The 24,672-nt window shown below is 53.2% G+C and overlaps 1 protein-coding gene across 1 annotated transcript in view; it reads right to left on the reverse strand.

Moving 5' to 3' along the window:
• LOC140405470 (electroneutral sodium bicarbonate exchanger 1-like) overlaps positions 1–24,672 on the reverse strand; it is a 391,515-nt gene that overhangs the window by 218,592 nt on the left and 148,251 nt on the right. Inside the window, exon 2 of the mRNA XM_072493938.1 lies at positions 12,000–12,084. Within this exon, the coding sequence (XP_072350039.1) occupies positions 12,000–12,084 (85 nt within the window). The remainder of the gene's footprint in view (positions 1–11,999; positions 12,085–24,672) is intronic.

The following is a 24,672-nucleotide window of genomic DNA, read 5'->3' on the forward strand; positions in this document are numbered from 1 at the left end:
TGTACAGATTAATGGAAATGACTGATGTCACAAAGAGTGTAAATTGCGACTGAAATAGGGTAGGGACTCTGGAGCGAAGCACTGCATAGGGTCAACTCCACCTCCACGTGCACAAGGCTCAGCCTGACGCAGCTAAAAGTGGTACATCGAGCTCACTTAACAAGAACCCGTATGAGTAGGTTCTCCCCGGAGGTGGAGGATAGATGTGAACGGTGCCAAGGACACCTGGCCAACCACGCCCACAAGTTCTCGTCTTGCCCCAGACTTGCGGGGTACTGGACAGCCTTCTTCGAGGCAATGTCCAAAGTGGTGGGGATGAGGGTGGAGCCATGCCCGAAAGGTCTTCGGGGTATCAGACCAGCCAGATCTATTCCTGGGGAGGAGGGCGAACGCCCTTGCCTTTGCCTCCCTGATCGCCCACCGTAGAATCCTGTTCGGCTGGCGGTCAGCAGCACCACCCAAAGCTGCAGACTGGCTGTCCGGCCTCTCAGAATCTCTCCAAATGGAGAAAATCAAATTCGCCATCCGAGGGTCAGACGACGGCTTCCACAGAACGTGGGAGCCATTCACCCAATTGTTCCGAGACCTGTTTGTGGCCAACGAACAAGCAGAAGAATAGCCAGGTAGCCAAGAATCAGGGGAATAGTAGCCAAGGCATGAGAGGGAGGGATAGACCGGGGGAGGGGGTGATGGACAGCTGAACCAAAGAGAAAAGAAAGGCGAACCACAGGAGAAGGGGTGGGGGGAAGGGGGCAGAAGGGGGGGAGGGGGGGAACAGTGAGGAGACAGGGAACAATAGAGGGGGACCAAAGAAGTGGGGGGGAGGCAGGGAAATGATAGCCGGAAGGAGGCCACAGGAAACGATAACAAACTTGGCATCTACAGGGACAGAGAGCAAGGAAACTCCGGGCGAATGACGGGAGGAAAGGCTGAAGCGGAGGTGAGCGCGAGACGACAACGGCAACGAAGTCCGTCCGGGAGAAGCAAGTGACAACACCAACACCAGACCCATTCGTGTATTGCCCCCTGTAATTGTTTCTCCGGCACCCAAATGTATATTTACCTCCCCAACTCTCTCTCCCCCCCACACACAAACAGATGCCTACTTATGTGTTAAAAATATTGCCAATTGTACAGAGTTGCTGCTGTTGAGCTGGTGCATAATACCCTACCAGTTATTTCATTTCATTTATTTATTTATTTGGTATGTGTTATAACCTGCCTACTGATGATTGGCTGGGGACTAATGACTATCCCACAATCCTATGGGAGTATGAACTTCCCCAATGAGGGGGGCGGAGAAACTCCTACTATAAATAAGCTGGCCAGTCCAGGAACCAGGAGGAAGGAGAAGGTAGCAAGGGAAGCTACTGCTACTGTTATGTATATATTGTTATAGTAAATAAACGTTATTATTTTGTATCCTTAAAACTCGTGCTGGATTCTTCGGGGCCCTTACAAAACTGGCGACGAAGGTAAAAGTGAATAGCTGTCTACACTGCTGAAGCCACCTCCCTGGATTTTTGTTGGATACAGGTTGGAAGTTGTTTTCTATTATACCATGCCTCTGTACGGACGTTTGGATGTTTTTGATGCTGCGCTGGAAAGCTGGAACCAGTACACACAACGGATCATAGATCATAGAATTTACAGTGCAGAAGGAGGCCATTCGGCCCATCGAGTCTGCACCGGCTCTTGGAAAGAGCACCCTACCCAAGGGCAACACCTCCCCCCTATCCCCATAACCCAGTAACCCCACCCAACACTAAGTGCAATTTTGGACACTAAGGGCAATTTATCATGGCCAATCCACCTAACCTGCACATCTTTGGACTGTGGGAGGAAACCGGAGCACCCGGAGGAAACCCACGCACACACGGGGAGGATGTGCAGACTCCGCACAGACAGTGACCCAAGCCGGAATCGAACCTGGGACCCTGGAGCTGTGAAGCAATTGTGCTATCCACAATGCTACCGTGCTGCCCCTTAATGTGTTACTATTTCCGGGCAAACAATATCACTGAAAACGAGCGCCAGGTGGTCATATTGCTCACCGCCTGCGGGCCGCATACGTTTGGGGTGATTAGGAGCCTTACGTACCCAGCTGCGCCGGACACCAAAACGTTTGACGAACTTGTGAATATAGTGGGGCAACACTTTAACCCAACCCCGTCCACGATAGTCCAGCGTTACCGGTTTAATACCGCTGAGAGGACCCCTGGAGAATCCCTTGCCGATTTTTTTTATCCAGGCTACGCGGGATTGCGGAATACTGTGACCATGGTGAGACCTTGTCAGAAATATTACGCGACCGTTTGGTTTGCGGTATTAACAATGCGGCCACCCAGAGAAAGTTGTTAGCGGAGCCAACATTGACTTTTCAACAGGCAATACAAATAGTCTTGTCCCGAGAGAGCGCAGAGCGAGGAGTACAGGAGCTACAGGGAATGGAAGTGCATGCCTTGGGGCGCAACCCTTTCCGCCCAAAAACGTCCCCCCGCACTCCTGCGGTACCTTGGGCGAGGCAACGACCGGACCGACGCCAGTGGCCATCGGACATTCCTCCCCGAAGGGAGCCTTCTCCAGAGCCAATGGATGAGGAGCCATGTTCGTGTCAGACTTGTAGGTGCCGACCCCGTCGCGGACGGCGGTCCTGGGGACGCCATAGGCGCCGTCGTTCCGACCGAAACTGGGACCAGCCTAGGGGCCGTAACTGGGACCAGCCCAGAGGCCGTACCTTCCATGTGGATGAACCTGCGGCGACCACTCCTGAGGACGTGGAGACGGAGGACGACTGCCTGCAGCTGCATTGTGTGGCAGCTCCCCGTGTGGCCCCCATTAAGGTGACAGTACGGGTCAATGGCCACCCGCTGGAGATGGAGTTGGATACTGGCGCAGCGGTCTCCGTGATCGCCCAGAGGACATTCGACCGCATCAAGCAGGGTATACAGACCCTTACATTAACTGACTCACAGGCCAGGTTGGCCACCTACACGGGGGAACCACTGGACATTGCAGGAACTACAATGACCCCTGTTGTCTATGGACGCCAGGAGGGGCGTTTCCCACTTATCGTAGTGCGTGGCCATGGGCCCAGGCTGTTGGGTCGGGACTGGTTGCGCCATTTGCGGTTGCAATGGCAGCACATCCTCCAAACAGTTTCTGGAGGGTTGACTGAGGTGCTAGGACGATACCCAGAGGTATTCCAGCCTGGTTTGGGGAAAATAAAAGGGGCCGTAGCCCGTATCCAAGTTGAACCAGGAGCCACGCCGCGCTATTTCCGGGCGCGCCCAGTGCCTTACGCTTTGCTCGAGAAGGTAGAAGGGGAGCTCACTCGTTTGGAGAGTTTGGGTATTATCAGGCCCGTCCGTTTTGCTGACTGGGCAGCACCAATTGTACCAGTAATGAAGCCAGATGCCACAGTTCGCTTGTGTGGCGACTATAAACTTACAGTGAATACAGTTTCCCGACTCGACCGATACCCAATGCCTCGCATAGAGGATCTCTACGCGAAACTTGCAGGCGGACTCTCATTCACAAAATTAGATATGAGTCACGCCTACCTGCCGTTGGAGCTGAACCCTGCCTCCCGACCATATGTAACAATTAACACACACCGGGGCCTGTATGAATATACACGGTTGCCCTTTGGAGTATCCTCTGCCTGCGCAATTTTTCAACGTGTTATGGAGGGCATTTTGAGAGGTTTACCACGTGTGACTGTCTACCTAGACGACGTGTTGATTACAGGGACGTCGGAGCAAGAGCATTTGGAAAACCTGGAGGCTGTCCTGAGACGCCTTTCGGAGGCTGGAGTCCGTTTACGTCACAAAGTGCGTATTTCAGGCAAAAGAAGTAGTCTACCTAGGTTATCGGGTGGACCGCGAGGGTCTGCACCCCGTCGCAGAGAAGGTGCGTGCAATTCAACATGCCCCCACCCCGACTGACACTTCGCATCTTCGTTCTTTTCTCGGTCTCGTAAACTATTACGGGAAGTTCCTCCCCAATCTGGCAACTACGCTGGCCTCCTTGCACCTGCTGCTAAAGAAAAATCATACCTGGGTTTTGGGTCAGCCGCAAGAAACCGCTTTCCGGCGGGTAAAGCAACAATTGTCGTCGTCTGGGTTACTAACCCACTATGATCCGGGAAAGCCTTTGCTCGTCACATGTGATGCATCCCCGTATGGTATTGGGGCTGTCCTGTCCCACAAGATGGAGAACGGGGCCGAGCGACCGATAGCTTTCGCCTCCCGCACATTGACTGCAGCGGAGAAAAAGTACGCGCAGATCGAGAAGGAGGGCCTGGCAGTGGTTTTCGCGGTGAAACGCTTTCACCAGTATGTGTACGGCCGCCATTTCACTATCGTGACTGATCATAAGCCCCTGCTGGGACACTTCAGAGAGGATAAGCCAATACCGCCCATTGCTTCTGCACGGATCCAGCGCTGGGCTTTGTTGCTTGCTGCATATGAGTATTCTCTGGAGCACAAACCAGGTACGCAGATAGCAAATGCCGACGCACTGAGTCGATTGCCTTTATCGACCGGCCCCATGTCGACCCCCACGACCGGTGAGGTGGTCGCAACCCTAAATTTTATGGACACCTTGCCTGTCACGGCATCACAGATCCGTGAGTGGACCCAGACGGAGCCAGTCTTGTCAAAGGTTCGGCACATAGTCCTGTATGGTGGGCAGCATAGACAGCTCCCAGGCGAGTTGCGGGCATTTTCCTCCAAGCTGTCAGAGTTCAGCGTGGAAGACGGCATCCTCTTGTGGGGGACGCGTGTGATTGTCCCGGAAAAAGGCCAGGAGCTGATATTATCAGACTTGCACAATGGGCATCCGGGCGTGACCAAGATGAAAATGTTGACCCGGAGTTATGTCTGGTGGCCAGGCTTCGACACCGACATTGAGAAGGTGGCCCAAAACTGCTCCATTTGCCAGGAGCATCAGAAGCTTCCGCCGGCCGCGCCCCTGCATCACTGGGAATGGCCAGGGCGGCCTTGGGCACGCTTACATGCAGATTTCGCAGGCCCTTTTCAGGGATCCATGTTCCTTCTACTAATTGACGCCCAGTCCAAATGGCTGGAGGTGCATAAGATGCAGGGGACAACGTCCGGCGCAACAATTGAAAAAATGCGTTTATCATTTAGTACGCATGGCCTCCCCGAGGTGCTGGTCACGGATAATGGCACTCTATTCATGAGTGAGGAGTTTGCTAGGTTTACAATGATGAACGGCATCCGCCATATCCGCACTGCCCCTTACCACCCGGCTTCAAATGGGTTGGCAGAGCGTGCAGTGCAAACATTCAAAAGAGGCCTAAAGAAGCAGTCTTCCGGATCAATGGACACGAGACTGGCTCGGTTTTTGTTTACGTACAGGACCACCCCCCATACAGTGACTGGGGTAGCTCCCGCAGAACTCCTAATGGGCCGGAGACTTCGCACCCGCCTTAGTATGGTCTTCCCGGACATTGGCGCAAAAGTACGCCGTACACAAGAACGGCAGGGACCGGGATTGTCTCGGCATCGTCCGATTCGGCAGTTTGCGCCCGGTGACCCAGTATTCGTGCGGAATTTTGCTGGTGGTGCCCAATGGGTTCCTGGTGTAATCTTTCGCCAAACGGGCCCTATATCGTACCAAGTGCAAGCCCAGGGTCGTCTCCAGCGAAAACACGTAGACCATGTCCGGTCCAGAAGATCATCCCCGCAAAAGATTCCCCGCCCCCGGAGCTCAGTTCAACAGCGGCAAAGACCAGAGACAAGGGAAGGTAGTCCTCAAAATCTTCCACTGGTGCCTCACTCGAAGCCTGCGCAGGTCATTACGGGACCGAATGGAGATAGAGACGCTGACATGACGGAGGTAGCAGACTCTGACTCCGAGATGGAGACACAGGATGAATCAGAGGGGGAATCCTCGGGTCCACAGGCCGTGGATGTACAACCGCGCCGTTCATCACGGAAGCGCCGGTCTCCGTCTCGTTATACGCCGCCAGATCCAGCGCCGCGTGCAAATGGCGTCCGGCCTGCGGCCAAAAGAGTTCGACGGCTTCGTTCGCCAGGGCCTACGGTGGATTCCTTGGACTTTGGGGGGGAGGGATGTTATCACCTGCCTACTGACGATTGGCTGGGGACTAATGACTATCCCACAATCCTATGGGAGTATGAACTTCCCCAATGAGGGGGGCGGAGAAACTCCTACTATAAATAAGCTGGCCAGTCCAGGAACCAGGAGGAAGGAGAAGGTAGCAAGGGAAGCTACTGCTACTGTTATGTATATATTGTTATAGTAAATAAACGTTATTATTTTGTATCCTTAAAACTCGTGCTGGATTCTTCGGGGCCCTTACAAAAGTATGTTTGTGTGTGCTCTTCTCTTCTATATATATATATATATATACATATATCTTATTCTGTGTAAAGAACAAAGAAATATACAGCACAGGAACAGGCCCTTCGGCCCTCCAAGCCTGCGCCGACTATGCTGCCCGTCTAAACTACAATCTTCTACACTTCCTGGGTCCGTAACCCTCTATTCCCATCCTATTCATGTATTTGTCAAGATGCCCCTTAAACGTCACTATCGTCCCTGCTTCCACCACCTCCTCCGGCAGCGAGTTCCAGGCCCCACTATCCTTTGTTATATACTTTGTTCAAAAACCCCCCAAAAACATTTATTTTTAAAAATAGTGTAAATTGCTACTTTCTGGCTCTCATGAAGTTACTGAAACAATATTAAAATACATTGGGCTGGATTCTCCGCACCCCGACGCCGAAATTGCGGCCGTGCAGGGGCAGAGAATCAATTTTCACGCAAGGAATCGGGACCGGCGCCGGTTCCCAGATTCTGCAGGCCCCGAAAAGCGACGTACTCAGGGAGTACGCCGCGCCGCATAGGACCTACCTGGGGCCATTGCCAGAGTCCAGCTCCGCCATTCTCCGCCCCCGACCGGCCGAAGTCCCTACAGCATGGATCTAATATGGTCCAGCCGGTCGGGATAATCGCGTGGTGGCTGTGGACTCAGTCCGCGGCCCCCCTGGTCGGGGGCGGGTCGATTGGAGGGCGGGGGGGGGGGGGGGCCTTAGAGGCGGCCGGGAAATGTTCATGCGGGGGGGGGTGAAAAATGAAATGAAAATCGCTTATTGTCACAAGTAGTCTTCAAATGAGGTTACTGTGAAAAGCCCCTAGTTGCCACATTCTGGCACCTGTTCGGGGAGGCTGTTACGGGAATCGAACCATGCTGCTAGCCTGTCTTGGTCTGCTTTCAAAGCCAGCGATTTATCCTGGTGCTAAACAGCCCTCACTTTATCACAAAAACCTCCATCTGCCAATAGCCCCAAATCAAACCTCCACCCCGGCCTCTGCTCTCGTCCCGTACTGAACTGAATATCCAGCCAGTGGGGCGCATGGTCCGAGATAACTATCCCCGCATACTCTGCCCCCTCCACCCCAACCAAAATCTCCCGACTCACTACAAAGTAATCAATCCTCGAATATACCTTCTCGCCGTGTGAAAAGAAGGAATACTCCCTTCCCCCTGGGTTCTGAAAGTGCCATGGATCCACCATACCCATCGTCTCCATAAACCCCCCCAGCTCCCTTAGGCATTCGTACCCTACCCATCGACCTGGGGCTCGATCTATCCACCCTCGGCTCCAGGACACAGTTAAAATCTCCTCCCATGATCAACTGGTACGTGGCCAAATCCAGGATTGCTGACAGCAACCCCCTCATAAAACCCACATCATCCCAATTTGGGGCAAACTCATTTACCAACATTACCGGTGCCCCTTCCAATACCCCACTCACAATCACATATCTCCCACCTGGATCCCTCACCTCCTTCACACTCAAGTCCCATTTTTTTGCTCATTAAAATCGGCACACCCCTCGATTTCAAATCAAACCCCGAGTGAAAAACCTGCCCGACCCACCCCTTCCTTAACCTAATCTGGTCCTTCACACGGAGGTGTGTCTCCTGCAAAAGACAACCCCCGCTTTCAAGCTCCTGAGGTGCGCGAACACCCGCGACCTTTTAACCGGCCCATTCAGTCCCCGGACGTTCCACGTTACCAAGCTTACCGGAGGCTTGAGCCTCCAATCTCCTCTACCGTCTGTCATCTTCCCCCCCCCCAATTCAGTTTTTAACAACGTCTCATATTTCTAATGGAACTGCCTACGCAAACTTTACACTCTTCCCCAATGGAGGCATGGCAGCACTTCTAGTGATGACATTAGCCTTGGTTGACTGACAGAAATTCAGATCTCAGATTTATGGAAAATTTCAAAGCTGAACATTGGAAATCTGGAGTTAAGATACAAGCTTTTATTTTTGCATATTTTATCTTGACTTCAACAATATTTTATTCCTAGAATTAATGAGACGATATATTAAAAGCAAGATCATTAGCACAGTCACAATAAAAAGTTCAGGAATGGCTACCGCTCTCTGTGGCATTTACCTTTATGGAGTGAGTGCATTTGAAATAAATGAAGTATTAGTCTAATTGGGAGTGAGTGAAGACAAAAGGTTTGAAAGTTTTGTGACCAAGGAATCCTATGCATATTATAGCTGCAAAATCACTGCAGCATGAGGGGCCGGAGAAATTATAGCACTTTTTCTGATCTGTAGTGAAATGTAAATCCTTCTGATGGGTGGAATTATCAGACTTCAACTGGGTAAAATATTAAAATTTATTTTCCATTACTATCAACACTGTGGACCAATGCATTTGTATTAAATCACCAAAGTGACCTCAGCATTTTTAGCATTAAATACTGTTAGTGCATGTAATCCAGGATGAAGTCCATACTAATAGAACATATCCTTGCTGTATTACGTACTGTACATATGAAGTGAAGCAAAGGTTTTTCCCCAAAATCCCATTGCCTTGAAAAAGTATCTCAGAGGGCCACATGGTGGTGCAGTGCTTAGCACTGCTGCTTGACGGCATCGAGGACCCGGGTTCGATCCGGGCCCCAGGTCACTGTCCCTGTGGAATTTGCACATTCTCCCAGTGTCTGTGTGGGTCTCACCCTGACAGCCCAAAAGATGGGTAAGGTAGGTGGATTGGCCCAGGGCAGGGCTGCCCTCTCACAGGCAGCCATGTGCCAGCCACCTGGACATTGCAGCGGCGCTTCTGAGCGTGGCCCAGTCACAGCAGGCCATGGCTGAGAGCATTGGTGGCATTGCCCAGACGCTGGCCGACGTGGCGGAGACACACAGGTAGATGGTCCAGTCCCAGAGGGAGATGGCGCAGTCACTGGCTAATATGACACAGACCCGGAAGGTGGTTGCACAGTCACAGTGTGATATGGCGCAGTCCCAGATGGAGGTGGTCCACTCCCTGTGTTCCATGGCCGCGAGCATGCAGACCCTGGTTGAGATGGCAGCGGGCCTCGAGGACTGGCAGTGGCAGGTGGCTGGGGAGCTTCAAGGGATAGCTCCGTTCGCATCCCTGTCCCATGGAGTAGTCAGGGGGCCATCAGGCACCCCGAGGGAGGAGGAGGAGATGGGGCCGGCACACCGCAGCACCTTGGACCCCCTCCCCCCCCTCCCCCGCCACACTCCCGTTCCTGGCGTATGTGGTGGGCAGCAGGCAAAACAGGGCAGCACCAGGTCGTCTGGGAAATCTGAGCAGCAGCCGGGTCCATCCAAGCCCGGTCGCCCCAGAAGACGAGACCATGAATCACTCAGGTGGAGGGTGGAAAATGATATCGTGGGCAGGCGTCAAACGTTGTCAAATGGTGCAGAGCATCATGGGCGGGGGGGGTCATCGTGCACACTGCCTGGGTATCGGGCGCAGACGTGCATTATGCGCATCTGATGGTCACACACCAGCTGCACGTTCATCGAGTGGAACCCCTTTCGGTTTGTGAAGATCGACCTGTCATCTGCAGGTGCTCATAGGGTGACATGCATCACGTCAAACACCCGCTGGACCCGGGGCATTTCGGCGATGCCCGGGCAACCTGGTGGGCTCGGTCCACATTGAACTGAATATATTGTGCTGACTGGGCACACAGGGCCTCCGTGACAGCGTGGATGCACCTGTGCACCGAGCTCTGTGAGATCCCAGACTGGTCCCCACTTGGCACCTGGAAGGAGCCTGTGGCATAAAAGCTCAGAGCGACCGTCACATTGACGGTCAACTGGGACGGGTGTCCTCCCCCATTCCCCCTCGGTGCCAGGTGCGCCAGGATCTGGCAGATATGCCGTACGGTCCCCCTGCTCAGCCGGAGTCTTCAACGGCATTTCCGGTCTGGCAGATCCTGGAATGACAGGCAGAGCCGATGCACGCGAGACCTCATGCATCGCCTCCTTTGCACCTCCTCCTCCTGCTCCTTCTCAGCCTGTTGGGCGCATCCCCCAGGGCTGCAGCGACTAGGAGGAAGGCCACCATTGCTGGTTGAATTCCAATATCCATTGTCTGCCAGGGGTGAAAGGCTGACATGTTAGCTTGGTGCTTACCTCTATACCCAACCAGGTCCACCGGGCTATACGATGGTCCCAGTTGGCACTGTGGACCCTGGCCCCGCATGTCCTTCGCACCCCGGCCCCATCGGTAGCCGGTACCATGGGGGCTTCTGGCCCTGTGCCCTTCCCTGCTGCCAGGGGTATGTTGGTTAGCACTGCCCATGCCAGTGGTACTCTCCAAGGCACCATCTGGTGCCCTCTGTAGGAGCTACTGTGGTGCCCCCTGTAGGAGCTACTGCGGGCAGCACGGTAGCACAAGTGGATAGCACTGTTGCTTCACAGTGTCAGGGTCCCAGGTTCGATTCCCGGCTTGGGTCACTGTCTGTGCGGAGTCTGCACGTTCTCCCCGTGTCTGCGTGGGTTTCCTCCGGGTGCTCCGGTTTCCTCCCACAGTCCAAAGACGCGCAGGTTAGGTGTATTGGCCATGATAAATTGCCCTTAGTGACCAAAAAGGTTAGGTTAGGAGAGGTTATTGGGTTACCGGGATAGGGTGAAAGTGAGGGCTTAAGTGGATCGGTGCAGACTCAATGGGCCGAGTGGCCTCTTTCTGCACTGTGTGTTCTATGGTCTATGTTCATTGACCTTGGGTGGGCCACGTGTTGCCCCGGTGGCCAGTTTGGGGATGTGTGGAATGGTGGTTGGTGGGGGGGAGGGTGGGGGCTGGGGTGTTGTGGTGATGGGGTGGGGTGGGGGCACCCATACAGCCGGTGTCACTCTGCAGAACCAGGGGCCAAGGTGGGTAGTCAGTGGTGTGCACAGGAAGATGGCTGCCTTGCAGGCCGTGGCAATGGCGGTCCGTGCCTGGACACCGCCCCAGTCCCGTGGGAGGTCACCCCCCCAACCCGGTGCTGGCAGGTCCACCCCCACCAGCCCTGCCAGTGTCAGGACTGGCAGCCCACGGTTGCTCCTCTCCGGGTCCTGCCTCCTCTTTCTCCCTCAGCAGCCACAGCTGTCCCCGAGTGAACCTCGCCGTTGGGAATCCCTCCAGTGGAGGCAGGGAATCACGGAGGTCATGGAGAATATCGGGTTGGGCCCGCTAACGATATGCCAACGGCATTTACTGTACGTACGGAGCGGAACGCATTACCTCCTCTGTCGAGGCACCGGAGAATTGCAATTTGGTGTGAAACCATCGCCTGCCACGATTTCGGAGTCAGAACCGATTCTTCGCTCAATCGTATTTCCCGATTCCAGCGTCAACCGACGGAGAATCCCACCCCTCATCTCTGTAGTAGACAATGAACTTAACATTTACAGAGTGTCTTTCACAACCCAACTTTCACAACCCAAGAATGACTCAAACTGCTTCTTAGCCAATGAAGCACAGAAGTAATTGACAAAGTACATCATCAAACATTTCTGAAATCACAGTTTTCATTGAAATACTGTGGGAATGGAATGCTCTTTGATGAACAGCATATAGTCCATTGCTCATTGGCAGATGGTGTGTGGGGTTAGAAAACATTTCCAAGTAGTTAGGAGTGTCAGTGATTTGTAAAATACAAATGCACACACATACCTTCCAGCTCCTCTTTTTCATAGTGTATGTTGAGTATTGAACTGGTTCCCCCTTGGTCTACCACAGCCTCCTCATCATGCCTCTGCTGGATACAGAAAACAATGTATTAAAATCACAACATTGCTTACAATAAAGTCAATGTGTATTATTTCATATAACAGCCACCTCCAACATGCTTTCCAATATGGGTCTGACTGGATCACTCAAACGCACCCAAACTCTCTCTTTTCCCAACCAAGTTCAGATGGAGTGGCGAGCATTGTTGAGCAAAAGCAGCTTAAGACCAGAAATATGTCAGATGTCAGGAAAACAACATCAATAGGTCTGGTTAACAGGGAATAGTATGCATAACATTTACAAAAACTAATGTATGGTTAATGGGGCAATAACTATTCTGGAAGTTCAAAGATGTGCAGATTTAAAAAATATATATTTTTATTGATTTTTGAACATTGAAGGAAGCAGAGAAGAAGAGAGCAGTACAGAGTTGTACATTCAGCTCCCCTGCTCTGCAACCCCCCGAACCCCCTCCCCAAATATACAACACAAAATTATACAAAAAGGAAACAGTGAAATTAACAGTCAACAGCAATCAATTCCTTGAAGAAAGAGACAAATGGTTGCCATCTGAACATTAACAAATTCTCAGTTAAACACCTCATGACATATTTAATCTTCTCCAGATATAAAAAGGACATCAAATCCTCTAACCAGGATGGAGCAATGGGTGGCTTGGAGGTTTCCAGGTTAATAAAATTCACCTACGAGCTATTAATGAAGTAAATGCAATAACGTCTGCTTCATCTTAATGAAACTGGTCGGTGCAGATGAGATTCAGAATATGGCTGTTAAAGGGCAGGGCTGTAGGTCAATGTCCAGAATATTGGAGAGAGTGTTGAAGTAGCCAAAAAGCTTTGGACAGGACCAGAACATGTCGGTGTGGTCAGCGGGAGCGAACGAGCATCTGTCGCATTTGTTGTCTGTATTGGGGGAAAACCTGCTAATTCTGGCTTTGGTTAAGTGAATTCTATGCAGAACTTTAAATTGAATTAAGCTTAACCAAGAGCAAGAGGCTGTGGAGTTGACTCTACATAGGACCTCCTCCCACCTGTCATCAGCGAGACAGAGCCCAAGCTCATCCTCCCAGTCCCCTCTCAGCTTCTGGGGGATATCATGAGATCTTACAGCCTTGAGATAGAACTACTACTGGTTTCAGGCACAGACAGAATCCTCTCCAACAATGTACTTGGGGGCGGTTGAGGAAAGGATGGAAAGCGCGAAGGACGAAACCACAGACTTGAAAATAGTGATCGAGACTAGACTTGGGTAAATCAAATTTGTCTGTGAGCTCGCTGAAACTGGCGAGTTTCCATCTACAAACAGGTCAGCGAAACACTTGAATCCTTTCCTCTTCCACAAGGCGAATGCTGAGTCGAGCATGTAGGGCAAAAAGGAGTGGTTATGGAGTGGTTATAGCAAATAGGGTCCAATAGGGAGGGAGCGGAAAGCTTAAAGTGTTGGCGAAATTGTTTCCATATTCATAAAGTTGACATCATAACGGGGTTTGACATGAATTTCGAAGGGGGGACATCCAGTGTGGACCATGGAATAAGTGGTCATACACAAGGCAGCTCCTGCCCAGGGTTACAGAAAAGAGCTCTTTTTAATCAATACGGGGTGGAATATTGATGAAAAGATGTAGGTGAATGTTGGAGGAGTACTTTCCCCCAGGAATGGTATGTCTCTTGGTTACCAGACCCGGCAGAAACAGTGAGGGATTTGGCTGCAGCTGCAGCAAAGACAAAAGCCTTTTCAAGCATGCAGGCGGGGGAAGGGCAAGCTTAAAGGCTTCAAACTGACTTGATGGCCTTTATTAAAGCTGAATTCCAGCAGCAGAGGGAACAACGGCGAAAAGATCTCACAAAGGCCATTGAAGAAGTGGTGACGAGACTTCCGGTGGCGGCCATGGAGGAGTCGGTCGCGCATTCGGCAGCTCCCATCTGGAACGGACTCTCGGACCTTTTTTCAGGAGTCTTCACGGACTTTCTGGGGCAGATTGGTGAAGCGAATACTGCCAAAAGGATTCCCTCTCTGTTGTATGGATAGCTGGACCAGGAGTGGCCGGGTGAAGCGTTTATGTCCCAACAGACAAGCGTGCAGAGCGGGTGCCGAGGCACGGAATGGCGGCCGGTATAGACCAGGGTGCATGGGCGCAGTGGGCACAGGAGCAACAGGAGTTCCTTAGGTGCTGCTTTGCTGATCTTAAAAAGGACATGCTGGCCCCGATGAAGGCATCAATAGACCAAATGATCGCAACTCAGGCGACACAAGTGAAAGCGATTAAGATGGAGAAAAAGCTATCCGACCATGAGGATGAGTTGGTCGTATTGGCCTCCACAAGAAGTGTCAGGTGAGGCTGGAGGACCTAGAAAACAGGTCCAGGAGACAGAACTTGAGAATTGTGGGCCTCCCCGAAGGTGTTGAGGGGTCGATGCGGGAGCATTTGTGTCCAAGATGCTGGAGACGCTGTTAGGGACGGGGGTATTCCCTCAACCCCTGGAGCTGGACGGGGCGCAAAGAGCCCTCGCAAGGAAGCCCAAGGCGAATGAACCGCCAAGGGCCATGGTGGTGAGATTTCATCGCTTCTCGGACAAGGAACTTGTCTTGCGGTGGGCAAAAAAAGAACGGAGCAGAAGGTGGGAGAACAGCGTGATACGCATCTACGAGGACCTGGGTGCGGAGCCAAAAGGCGTGCTGGATTCAGCAAGGGGGTGAAATTTGGGATGCTACACCCAGCGAGGCTATGCGTCAAGTACAAGGAACGGCATTGCTATTTTGAGACGGCGGACGAGGCGTGGTCATTTGTCAAACAAGAAAAGCTAGACTCGAATTAAAGGACAGTTAAGCTTTGGTGGAATGCGGTGGTGGGGCTGGGTAACACGGTACTGTTTCTAATATAAGATTGTATACAATGTTGGGTGCGTGTAAGGGCTGTGGTGGTGGCTGGAGGGTGCAGTGTTTTCGGCAAAGTTGAGATACGGACGGGGGAGGGGGCCCTGTACTTAGTGCGATTTTTGGGGAAGTTGGAGCCTTGTTCAACAAGTGTCTCCTCACGGGGCAATGTTAGTGTCTTCTGTTTATTTTTTGTTTCGTATGACTATTTACTCACTGGGGCTGGAGGGGTAGTTTAATTGGTTTATTCATGTGGGGAGAGGGGTCCGGTCAATGAGGCGACAGTCTGATCGGCGCCAGGGGCGGGAGCTGCCGGGGTCAGCATGGGTCAGCTGACTCTCGGGAGCGTAGTGGGGGGTGAGCAAGTGCTCAGCTGGTGCTTGGCGGGGGGTTTTGGGTCGTGGGGCTGTTGGGGGGGGAGGGGAGGGGTGGGGATGCTGCTTTGCTGACAGAGGAGGTATCAATTACGGGGTACCAATTGAGGGTCGGGGGCGGTGGTCGAGGAAGCGAAGGGCGTGGGCTCGAGGTTGGCCAAAAAAGGGCGGTGGCTAGTCGTCGGCGGCGGCGGGGGGGGGTTTAGCCCCCCCGTCCAGGCTGATCACGTGGAATGTGAGGGATTTGAATGGGCCGGTCAAAAGAGCGCGCTGTGTTCGCGCATCTAAAGGGATTAAAGGCAGACGTAGCAATGCTTCAGGAGACACATTTAAAGCTCGCAGATCACACGAGATTGAGAAAGGGATGGGTAGGCTAGGTGTTCCATTCAGGGCTGGATTCAAAGACCAGGGGGGTAGCAATTCTGATCAGTAAGAGTGTGGCATTCGAGGCTGGGAGAATTGTGGCAGATAAGGGGGGCAGGTACATAACGGTGAGTGGAAAGTGGGAGGGGATCCGGGTGGTGTTTGTGAACGTTTATGCTCCAAATTGGGATGATGTGGAATTTATGAGACGCATGCTTAGGCAAAATCCAGACTTAAGAGTCACACAACCTGATCATGGAGGGAGACTTTAACACAGTCATTGACCCCGAGCTGGACCGGTCGAAGTCCAGGACAGGGAAACGACCGGCAGTGGCTAAGGAACTGAAGGGCTTTATGGAGCAGATGGGGGGGTGAATCCCTGGAGGTTTGCGCGGCCGAGAGCGAAGGAGTTCTCTTTTTTCTCCCACGTTCATAAGGTTTATTCCCGCATAGACTTCTTTGTCTTGAGCAGGGCGTTAATTCCAAAGGTGGCGGGGACAGAATACTCAGGGGAGGTTCTGCGGATCCTGCGGGATTTTGGTAGTTTTTCAGGGTACAAACTGAACATGGGAAAGAGCGAGTTGTTTGTGATCCAGGCCAAGGGGCAGGAGGAGAAACTGAAAGAGCTGCTGCTCAGGATGGTAGAGAAAAGTTTTCGTTACCTGGGTATACAGGTGGCCAGGAAATAGGATGCCCTGCACAGGCTCAACCTGACCCGGTTGGTGGAGCAAATGGAAGGGGACATTAAAAGGTGGGACATGCTCCCGCTGTCACTGGCAGGGAGGGTACAGACCGTGAAAATGACTGTCCTCCACAGAGTTTTTGTTTGTCTTTCAGTGCCTCCCCATCTTCATCCCTAAGGCCTTTTTAAAGCGGGTGAGGAGGATCATCACGGGCTTTGTGTGGGCGAATAAGACCCCGCGAGTAAGGAGATTGCTGTTGGAGTGCAGTCTGGGGGGGGGGGGGGGGGTTAGCGGTGTCGAACTTTCGCAACTACTACCTAGCAGCCAATGTAGCTATGATTAGGAAGTGGGCGATGGGAGGGGGGGGGGGGGGGGGGGGGGGGGGGGGGTGCGTGCGTGCGTGGGAACAGCTGGAGGCGGCATCATGTAAAGGTACTAGTCTGGAGCTTTGATAACGGCTCCTTTTGCCGTTCTCGCCGACCCGTTACTCCACAAGTCCAGTGGTGGTGGCGACACTGCAGATCTGGGGACAGTGGAGGAGGTACAAGAAGGTGGAGGGAGGGTCGGTCTGGACTCCGGTATGTAACAACCACAGGTTTGTCCCGGGGAGGATGGATGGTGGGTTCCAGAGCTGGCAGAGGGCAAGCATCAGAAGGGTGGGAGATCTGTTCATAGACGGAAGCTTTCCCAGTTTGAAGGCACTAGAGGAAAAATTTAATCTGCTGCCAGGAAACGCCTTTAAATATCTGCAAGTACGAGCCTTCCTGAAAAAACAGGTAGTGGCCTTTCCGTCACTGCCGCCACTGAGGATACAGGACAGGATGGTCTCTGGCACCTGGTGGGGGAGGGGAAGGAGTTGAATACCTACCAGGAACTAGAGGAGGCGGAGGAAACCCCGGTGGAGGAGCTCAGGGCAAGTGGAGGAGGACTATGTGAGGAGTTGGAAGGCGGTCTGTGGGCAGAGGTCCTGGGCAGGGTTTATTTTTTTTAAAAAAATTTTTATTAAAAGTTTTCATAAAATATCAATAACAAAATGAAAAAGAAACCCAACAGGGTTAAGTACAAAACACAGTCCAGAAAAACAACCCTCCATACCCCCCTCCCCCCCCCCCCCCGTACATAAATAATAAATTAACATTAACACCCCGACTTAATACAACAAGTATATACACCCCCTCAGACCCTCCAGTGGAAATAACAAAAACAAAAAGTACCGTGACCGCCCCTCCCCCCCCACCCCCCCGCCGGAGCTGCTGCTGCCATTGACCAGTGTCTACTGCTCTGCCAGGAAGTCTAAGAACGGTTGCCACCGCCTAAAGAACCCTTGTACCAACCCGCTCAAGGCGAATTTCACCCTCTCCAACTTAATAAACCCCGCCATATCGTTGATCCAGGATTCCGCGCTTGGGGGCCTCGCATCCTTCCACTGAAGGAGAATCCTTCGCCGGGCTACCAGGGACGCAAAGGCCAGAATTCCGGCCTCTTTCGCCTCCTGCACTCCCGGCTCCTCTGCCACCCCAAATATTGCGAGCCCCCAGCCCGGCTTGACCCTGGATCCTACCACCCTCGACACCGTCCTCGCTACGCCCTTCCAAAATTCCTCCAGCGCTGGGCATGCCCAGAACATATGGGTGTGGTTTGCTGGGCTCCCTGAGCACCTAACACACCTGTCCTCACCCCCCAAAAAACGACTCATCCTTGTCCCGGTCATGTGTGCCCTACCTGCAATAGTAGTGAACTCGCCAACATTGAGGGCATTTAAAAGTTTATTGGATAAGCATATGGATGATAATGGCATAGTGTAGGTTAGATGGCTTTTGTTTTTTGACTTCCCATGTCGGTGCAACATCGTGGGCCGAAGGGCCTGTACTGCACTGTATCGTTCAATGTTCTATGTTTTCATAAAATATCAATAACAAAATGAGAAAGAAAAAAGAACCCAACAGGGTTAAGTACAAAACACAATCTAAAAAAGCAACCCCCCAAACCCCTCCCCCCCGTACATAAATAATAAATTAACATTAACACCCCGACTTAACACAACGGGTGTATACTCCCCCTCAGACCCTTCCAGTGTAAATAACATAAACAAAATACAGTAAACCCCCCCCCCCCCCGCTGCTGCTGCCATTGACCAATGTCTATCGTCCTGCCAGAAAGTCTAAGAACGGTTGCCACCGCCTAAAGAACCCTTGTACCGACCCTCTCAAGGCGAATTTCACCCTCTCCAATTTAATGAACCCTGCCATATCGCTGATCCAGGATTTCACTCTTGGGGGCCTCGTATCTTTCCACTGAAGGAGAATCCTTCGCCGGGCTACCAGGGACGCAAAGGCCAGAATTCCGGCCTTGCATCTTTCCACTGAAGGAGAAGCCTTCACCGGGCTACCAGGGACGCAAAGGCCAGAATTCCGGCCTCTTTCGCCTCCTGCACTCCCAGCTCCTCTGCCACCCCAAATATTGCGAGCCCCCAGCCCGGTCTGACCCTGGATCCTACCACCCTCGACACCGTCCGCGCGACGCCCTTCCAGAATTCCTCCAGCGCTGGGCATGCCCAGAACATATGGGTGTGCTTTGCTGGGCTCCCTGAGCACCTAACACACCTGTCCTCACCCCCAAAGAACCTGCTCATCCTTGTCCCGGTCATGTGTGCCCTGTGCAGCACCTTAAACTGCATGAGGCTGAGCCTCGCGCACGAAGAGGAAGAGTTCACCCTCCCTAGGGCATCTGCCCACGTCCCCTCTTCGATCTCCTCTCCCAACTCCTCCTCCCACTTACCTTTCAACTCCACCACCGAGGTCTCCTCCTCCTCCTGCATCACCTGGTAAGTTTCCGAGATCTCCCCCCCCCCCCCCGTTTCCGAGATCTTCCCCCCCCCCCACCCCCCTCCCCCGAGAACACCCTGTCCCGTACTGTGTGTGGCAGTAGCCGCGGGAATTCCACCACCTGCCGTCTGGCAAACGCCCTTACCTGTAAGTACCTGAAGGTGTTCCCCAGGGGGAGCCCGTACTTCTCCTCCAGCTCCCCCAGCTTTCGTATCCCTGCCCTGTGCCACCCCGAAAACCCTCCACCTGTTCTTCCTGGGGCGAACCGGTGGTTCCCCCGTAATGGGGTCCACGCCGAGGCCCCAACTTCCCCCCTATGCCGCCTCCACTGCCCCCAGATTTTGAGGGCCGCCACCACCACCGGGCTCGTGGTATACCTCCTTGGAGGGAGAGGCAGCCGTTGCCAGCGCCCCCAGACTCGTACCCACACAGGCGCCGTCTCCAGCCTCTTCCATGCAGCCCCCTCCCCCTCCATCACCCACTTGCACACCATCGTCGCATTGGCGGCCCAGTAGTACCCACAGAGGTTGGGCAGCGCCAGCCCCCCCATCTCTACTCCGCTCCAGGAACACCCTTCTCACCCTCGGAGTCCCTTGCGCCCACACAAACCCAATTATACTCCTGTTAACCCACCTGAAAAAAGCCTTCGGGATAAACACGGGGAGGCACTGGAACAGGAACAAAAACCTTGGGAGCACTGTCATCTTAACTGACTGCACCCTACCCGCCAGGGACAGCGGCAACGCGTCCCACCTCTTGAACTCCTCCTCCATTTGCTCCACCAGCCTTGTAAAATTAAGCCTATGCAGGGCACCCCAGCTCCTGGCCACCTGGACTCCCAGATACCTGAAGCTCCTCTCCGCCCTTTTTAGTGGGAGCTCGCCAATCCCCCTCTCCTGGTCCCCTGGATGAACTATGAACAGCTCGCTCTTCCCCATGTTGAGCTTGTACCCCGAAAAGTCCCCGAATTCCCTAAGGATCCTCATTACCTCCGGCATTCCTCCCACCGGGTCCGCCACACACAGCAGCAGGTCGTCCGCATAAAGTGACACCCTATGCTCCTCCCCACCACGCACCAACCCCCTCCAGTTCTTTGACTCCCTCAGTGCCATAGCCAGGGGTTCAATCGCCAGTGTGAAGAGCAGGGGGGATAGGGGACACCGCTGTCTCGTCCCTCGGTGCAACCGAAAGTACTCGGACCTCCTCCTGTTTGTGGCCACACTCGCCATCGGGACCTCATACAACAGCCTAACCCACCTGACAAACCCCTCCCCAAACCCGAACCTCTTCAGCACCTCCCACAGGTACCCCCACTCTACCCTATCGAAGGCTTTCTCAGCGTCCATCGCCACCACTATCTCCGCCTCCCCCTCCCTTGCCGGCATCATAATAATGTTCAGGAGCCTCCGCACATTCGTGTTCAACTGCCTCCCTTTCACAAACCCCGTCTGGTCTTCATGGATGATCTGCAGCACACAATCCTCAATCCTCGTGGCTAAAACCTTCGCCAGCACCTTGGCATCTACATTTAGCAAGGAAATCCTTGTCCCGCTTCAGGATCAAGGAGTTCAGTACCCGGGACATCGTCGCGGCAAGGCCCCCCCCCCCTCCCTTGCCTCATTGAAGGTCCTAACTTACAGCGGGCCCAACAGGTCCATATATTTTTTATAGAATTCGACCGGGAAACCGTCCGGCCCCGGTGCCTTCCCCGCCTGCACACTTCCTATCCCTTTGATCAGCTCCTCCAGCCCAATCAGGGCCCCCAATCCCACCACCAGTCCCTCTTCCACCTTTGGAAACCTCAATTGGTCCTGGAAGCGGCCCATCCCTCCCTCCTCCCGTGGGGGCACGGATCGGTACAATTCCTCGTAGAAGTCCCTGAAGACCCCATTGATGCCAGCTCCACTCCGCACCACACTCCGCCCCCCCGTCCTTAACTCCCCCGATCTCCCTAGCTGCGTCCCGCTTCCGAAGCTGATGCGCCAACATCCGGCTTGCGTTTTCCCCATACTCATAATTCGCCCCCTGGGCCTTCCTCCACTGCACCTCCTCCTTCCTGGTGGTCACCAGGTCGAATTCGGCCTGGAGGTTGCGCCTCTTCCTCAACAGTCCTCCCTCAGGCACCTCCGCATACCTCCTGTCTACCCTCACCATCTCCCCCACCAGCCTCTCCCTCCGCTCCCTCATCTCCTTGTGGGCCCGAATGGAGATCAGCTCTCCCCCCTCCCACAACATCCCCACTCGGACCTTCCCGTTGTCGTTGGTCTCCAGGTACCTCTCTATACTTCCTCGGACCCGCTTGCTCACCTCCTCGTCCGCCAACAGCCCCACCTCCAAGCGCCACAGTGGGCGCTGGTCCCTCTCCTCCCCCATCTCCAAGTCCACCCAATGCGGGGCGTGGTCCGAAATGGCTATTGCCGAATACTCAGTATCCTCTACTCTCGCTATCAACGCCCTACTCAAGATGAAAAAGTCGATTCGGGAATAAGCCTTATGGACATGTGAGAAGAATGAAAATTCGCTAGCTCCCGGCCTTGCAAATCTCCAAGGGTCCACCCCTCCCATCTGGTCCATAAACCCCCTCAGCAGTCTAGTCGCCGCCGGCGTCCTACCCGTCCTAGACCTAGAGCGATCCAGTGCTGGGTCCAGCACCGTGTTAAAGTCTCCCCCCATTATTAGGCCCCCCACTTCCAAGTCTGGGATCCGACCCAACATACGCCGCATAAAACATGCAAGGGGCTGTTTAGCACAGGGCTAAATCGCTGGCTTTGAAAACAGACCAAGGCAGGCCAGCAGCACGGTTCGATTCCCGTAACAGCCTCCCCGAATAGGCGCCGGAATGTGGCGACTAGTGGCTTTTCACAGTAACTTCATTTGAAGCCTACTTGTGACAATAAGCGATTTTCATTTCATTTCATTTTCATTTTCATTTCATTTCATCGTCCCAGTTCAGGGCATACACATTGACCAGTACCACCCTCTCTCCCTGCAACTTACCACTTACCATTATGTACCTGCCGCCATTATCTGCCACAATGCTCGACGCCTCAAACGACACCTTCTTTCCCACCAAGATCGCCACCCCTCGATTTTTGGCATCCAGCCCCGAGTGAAACACCTGACCTACCCACCCTTTCCTCAATCTTACCTGGTCTGCCACCTTCAGGTGTGTCTCCTGAAGCATAACCACATCCGCCTTGAGCCCCTTCAGGTGCGTGAACACGCGGGCCCGCTTAACCGGCCCATTCAGTCCCCTTACATTCCAGGTTATCAGCCGGATCAGGGGCTACCCGCCCCCCTCCGACTAGCCATGACCCCTCCTCGGCCAGCCACCCGCCCGCACCCCACACCCGGCCCGTTCCCCACAGAGGCATACCCCCGTCTCGACCGCCGCCCCCCCCCCCCCCCCCCCCCCCCCGCGCTCCAGCTCCTCCTTGACCATAGCAGCAGCAACTCGATTCCCCCCCACCCAACCGAGTGTAGAGACTTGGGTTAACGACATGGCTGGATTTTTCAGCCTGGAGAAAATAAAGTTTGCCTTAAGAGTGTCTACGCTAGGATTCTCTCGGAGATGGCAGCAGTTCGTCGACTTTCTCGGGGAAAATTAAAATGTCAGCAGCAGCAGCAATCCGTACGGGTGGGGGGGGTGGGGTGGGGGCGTGAGTGCTTCATTGGGATGGTGTGGGAATACTGGGTCGCATGGGGTAATGTCTATTTAATTGTTATTGTATATTCTCTTTTTACACTACGTTAACGTTCACTCTAGTTTGTTTTGTTATTATTGTTACTCCTGTTTTATTATGAAAAATTCTGCAAAACCTGAATAAAAATACTTTTTTAAAAAATGAATTTCGAAGGGGGGTGAAGCACAGGCCAAGGCAGGAAGAGAGGATGAGCAGCAGGAATATGCCTCCATAAGGCACCAGTTGGGGCTTGGGTCGTGACACCACATCAGGATTCTTCGGATATTAGTCACCCAATAATAATACAATAAGTTCGGGAGAGATAAGCCACCAACTCGCCTCCCTCTGAAGTATCGCTCTGCAGGCACTAGGGGATCTGCCCGCCAAGATGAACAAGGATATTAGCTTATTAATCATGGCAAAAAATGATTTTGGTCGGAAGATTTGGAGACATTGGAAAAGAAACAGAAATTTGGGGAGAATATTTATTTTTATGGGATGAATTCTACCAGCTAATGAGAGAGGTAGACAATTCCAGCAGGTGCAAATCCGACTTAACTTTGACAACCAGGGCAGCACGGTGGTGTAGTGGTTAGCATTGCTGCCTCACGGCGCTGAGGTCCCAGGTTCGATCCCAGCTCTGGGTCCCTGTCCGTGTGGAGTTTGCACATTCTCCCCGTGCTTGCATGGGTTTCACCCCCCAACCCAAAGATGTGCAGGGTAGGTGGATTGGCCACGTTAAATTGCCCCTTAATTGGAAAAAATGAATTGGGTACTCTAAATTTATTTTTAAAAACTTTGACAACCAAGCTCGAGTAATTTATTCTATGAAGGGTCATGAGCGAATGAGCTGTGTTGATGCCGAGGTCATGAAAGCTATCACCAGATATATTTGACAGGCACTGAAGTTAACTGGGAAACACTCGCTTTTATTAATGTTCAGTTTATAGCCAGAGAAGGAGCCGAAGGTACTGAGAATGGTCAGTATGTCACTGACACAGGGAAAGGGGTTTGTAATGTATAAAAGGAGGTCATCAGCATACAAGGACAGACAGGCGCGATCTTCCGTAAACATTTCCAAATGTTTTAGTGAGCGGGAATTGCTACGAGTTTCCCGGCGCTCGGCCCAGCGAAACCGGCAATTCAATTCACCGTTAATTGGTCCCTTAACGAGGCCTCACAGGTTTCTTGCCCTGAATGCCGGCTTGCCAGCTGCACTTACTCAGCCAACCCCAAACCCAGGTGCTCTGCCATTCCATATATCTGGTGATAGTTTTCGTTACCTTGGCATCAACACAGCTCATTTGCAATAATGGCGCCCAGGAGACCAGCCCCATGATTCGGGGATGCTGGCCTGGTGAGGCTCCTGCACGCGGTGGAGGCCAGGAAGGATGTCCTATTCCCCCGACGGTCCCGGAGGGTGAGCCACAGGGCAGCCAGTGCTGCCTGGGACGAGGTGCTGCAGCAGTCAGCTCGGGCAGTGTGACCAGGAGGACTGGACTCCAGTGTCGGAACAAGGTCAACGACCTACACAGGGCAGCATGAGTTAGTAAGACACCAACATCCCCGCCAGCCCCCCCCCCCCCCCCCCCAAGGGAGCATCCCTCCCTCCATCCCCCTTCAGCAGTCCCTCCACCCCAACCCTCCCTTAGCACCCCCCCCCCCCAACTGTGAACCACACGTGTGGCTAACAATGCCCTCTCAGTGTTCCTCAGGAAAAGCTCTCCCATAATGTGGGCAGCACGGTAGCATAGTGGTTAGCACAGTTGCTTCACAGCTCCAGGGTCCCAGGT

This window comes from Scyliorhinus torazame, chromosome X (assembly GCF_047496885.1).
Source record: "Scyliorhinus torazame isolate Kashiwa2021f chromosome X, sScyTor2.1, whole genome shotgun sequence".
NCBI classification, from domain to species: domain Eukaryota; kingdom Metazoa; phylum Chordata; class Chondrichthyes; order Carcharhiniformes; family Scyliorhinidae; genus Scyliorhinus; species Scyliorhinus torazame.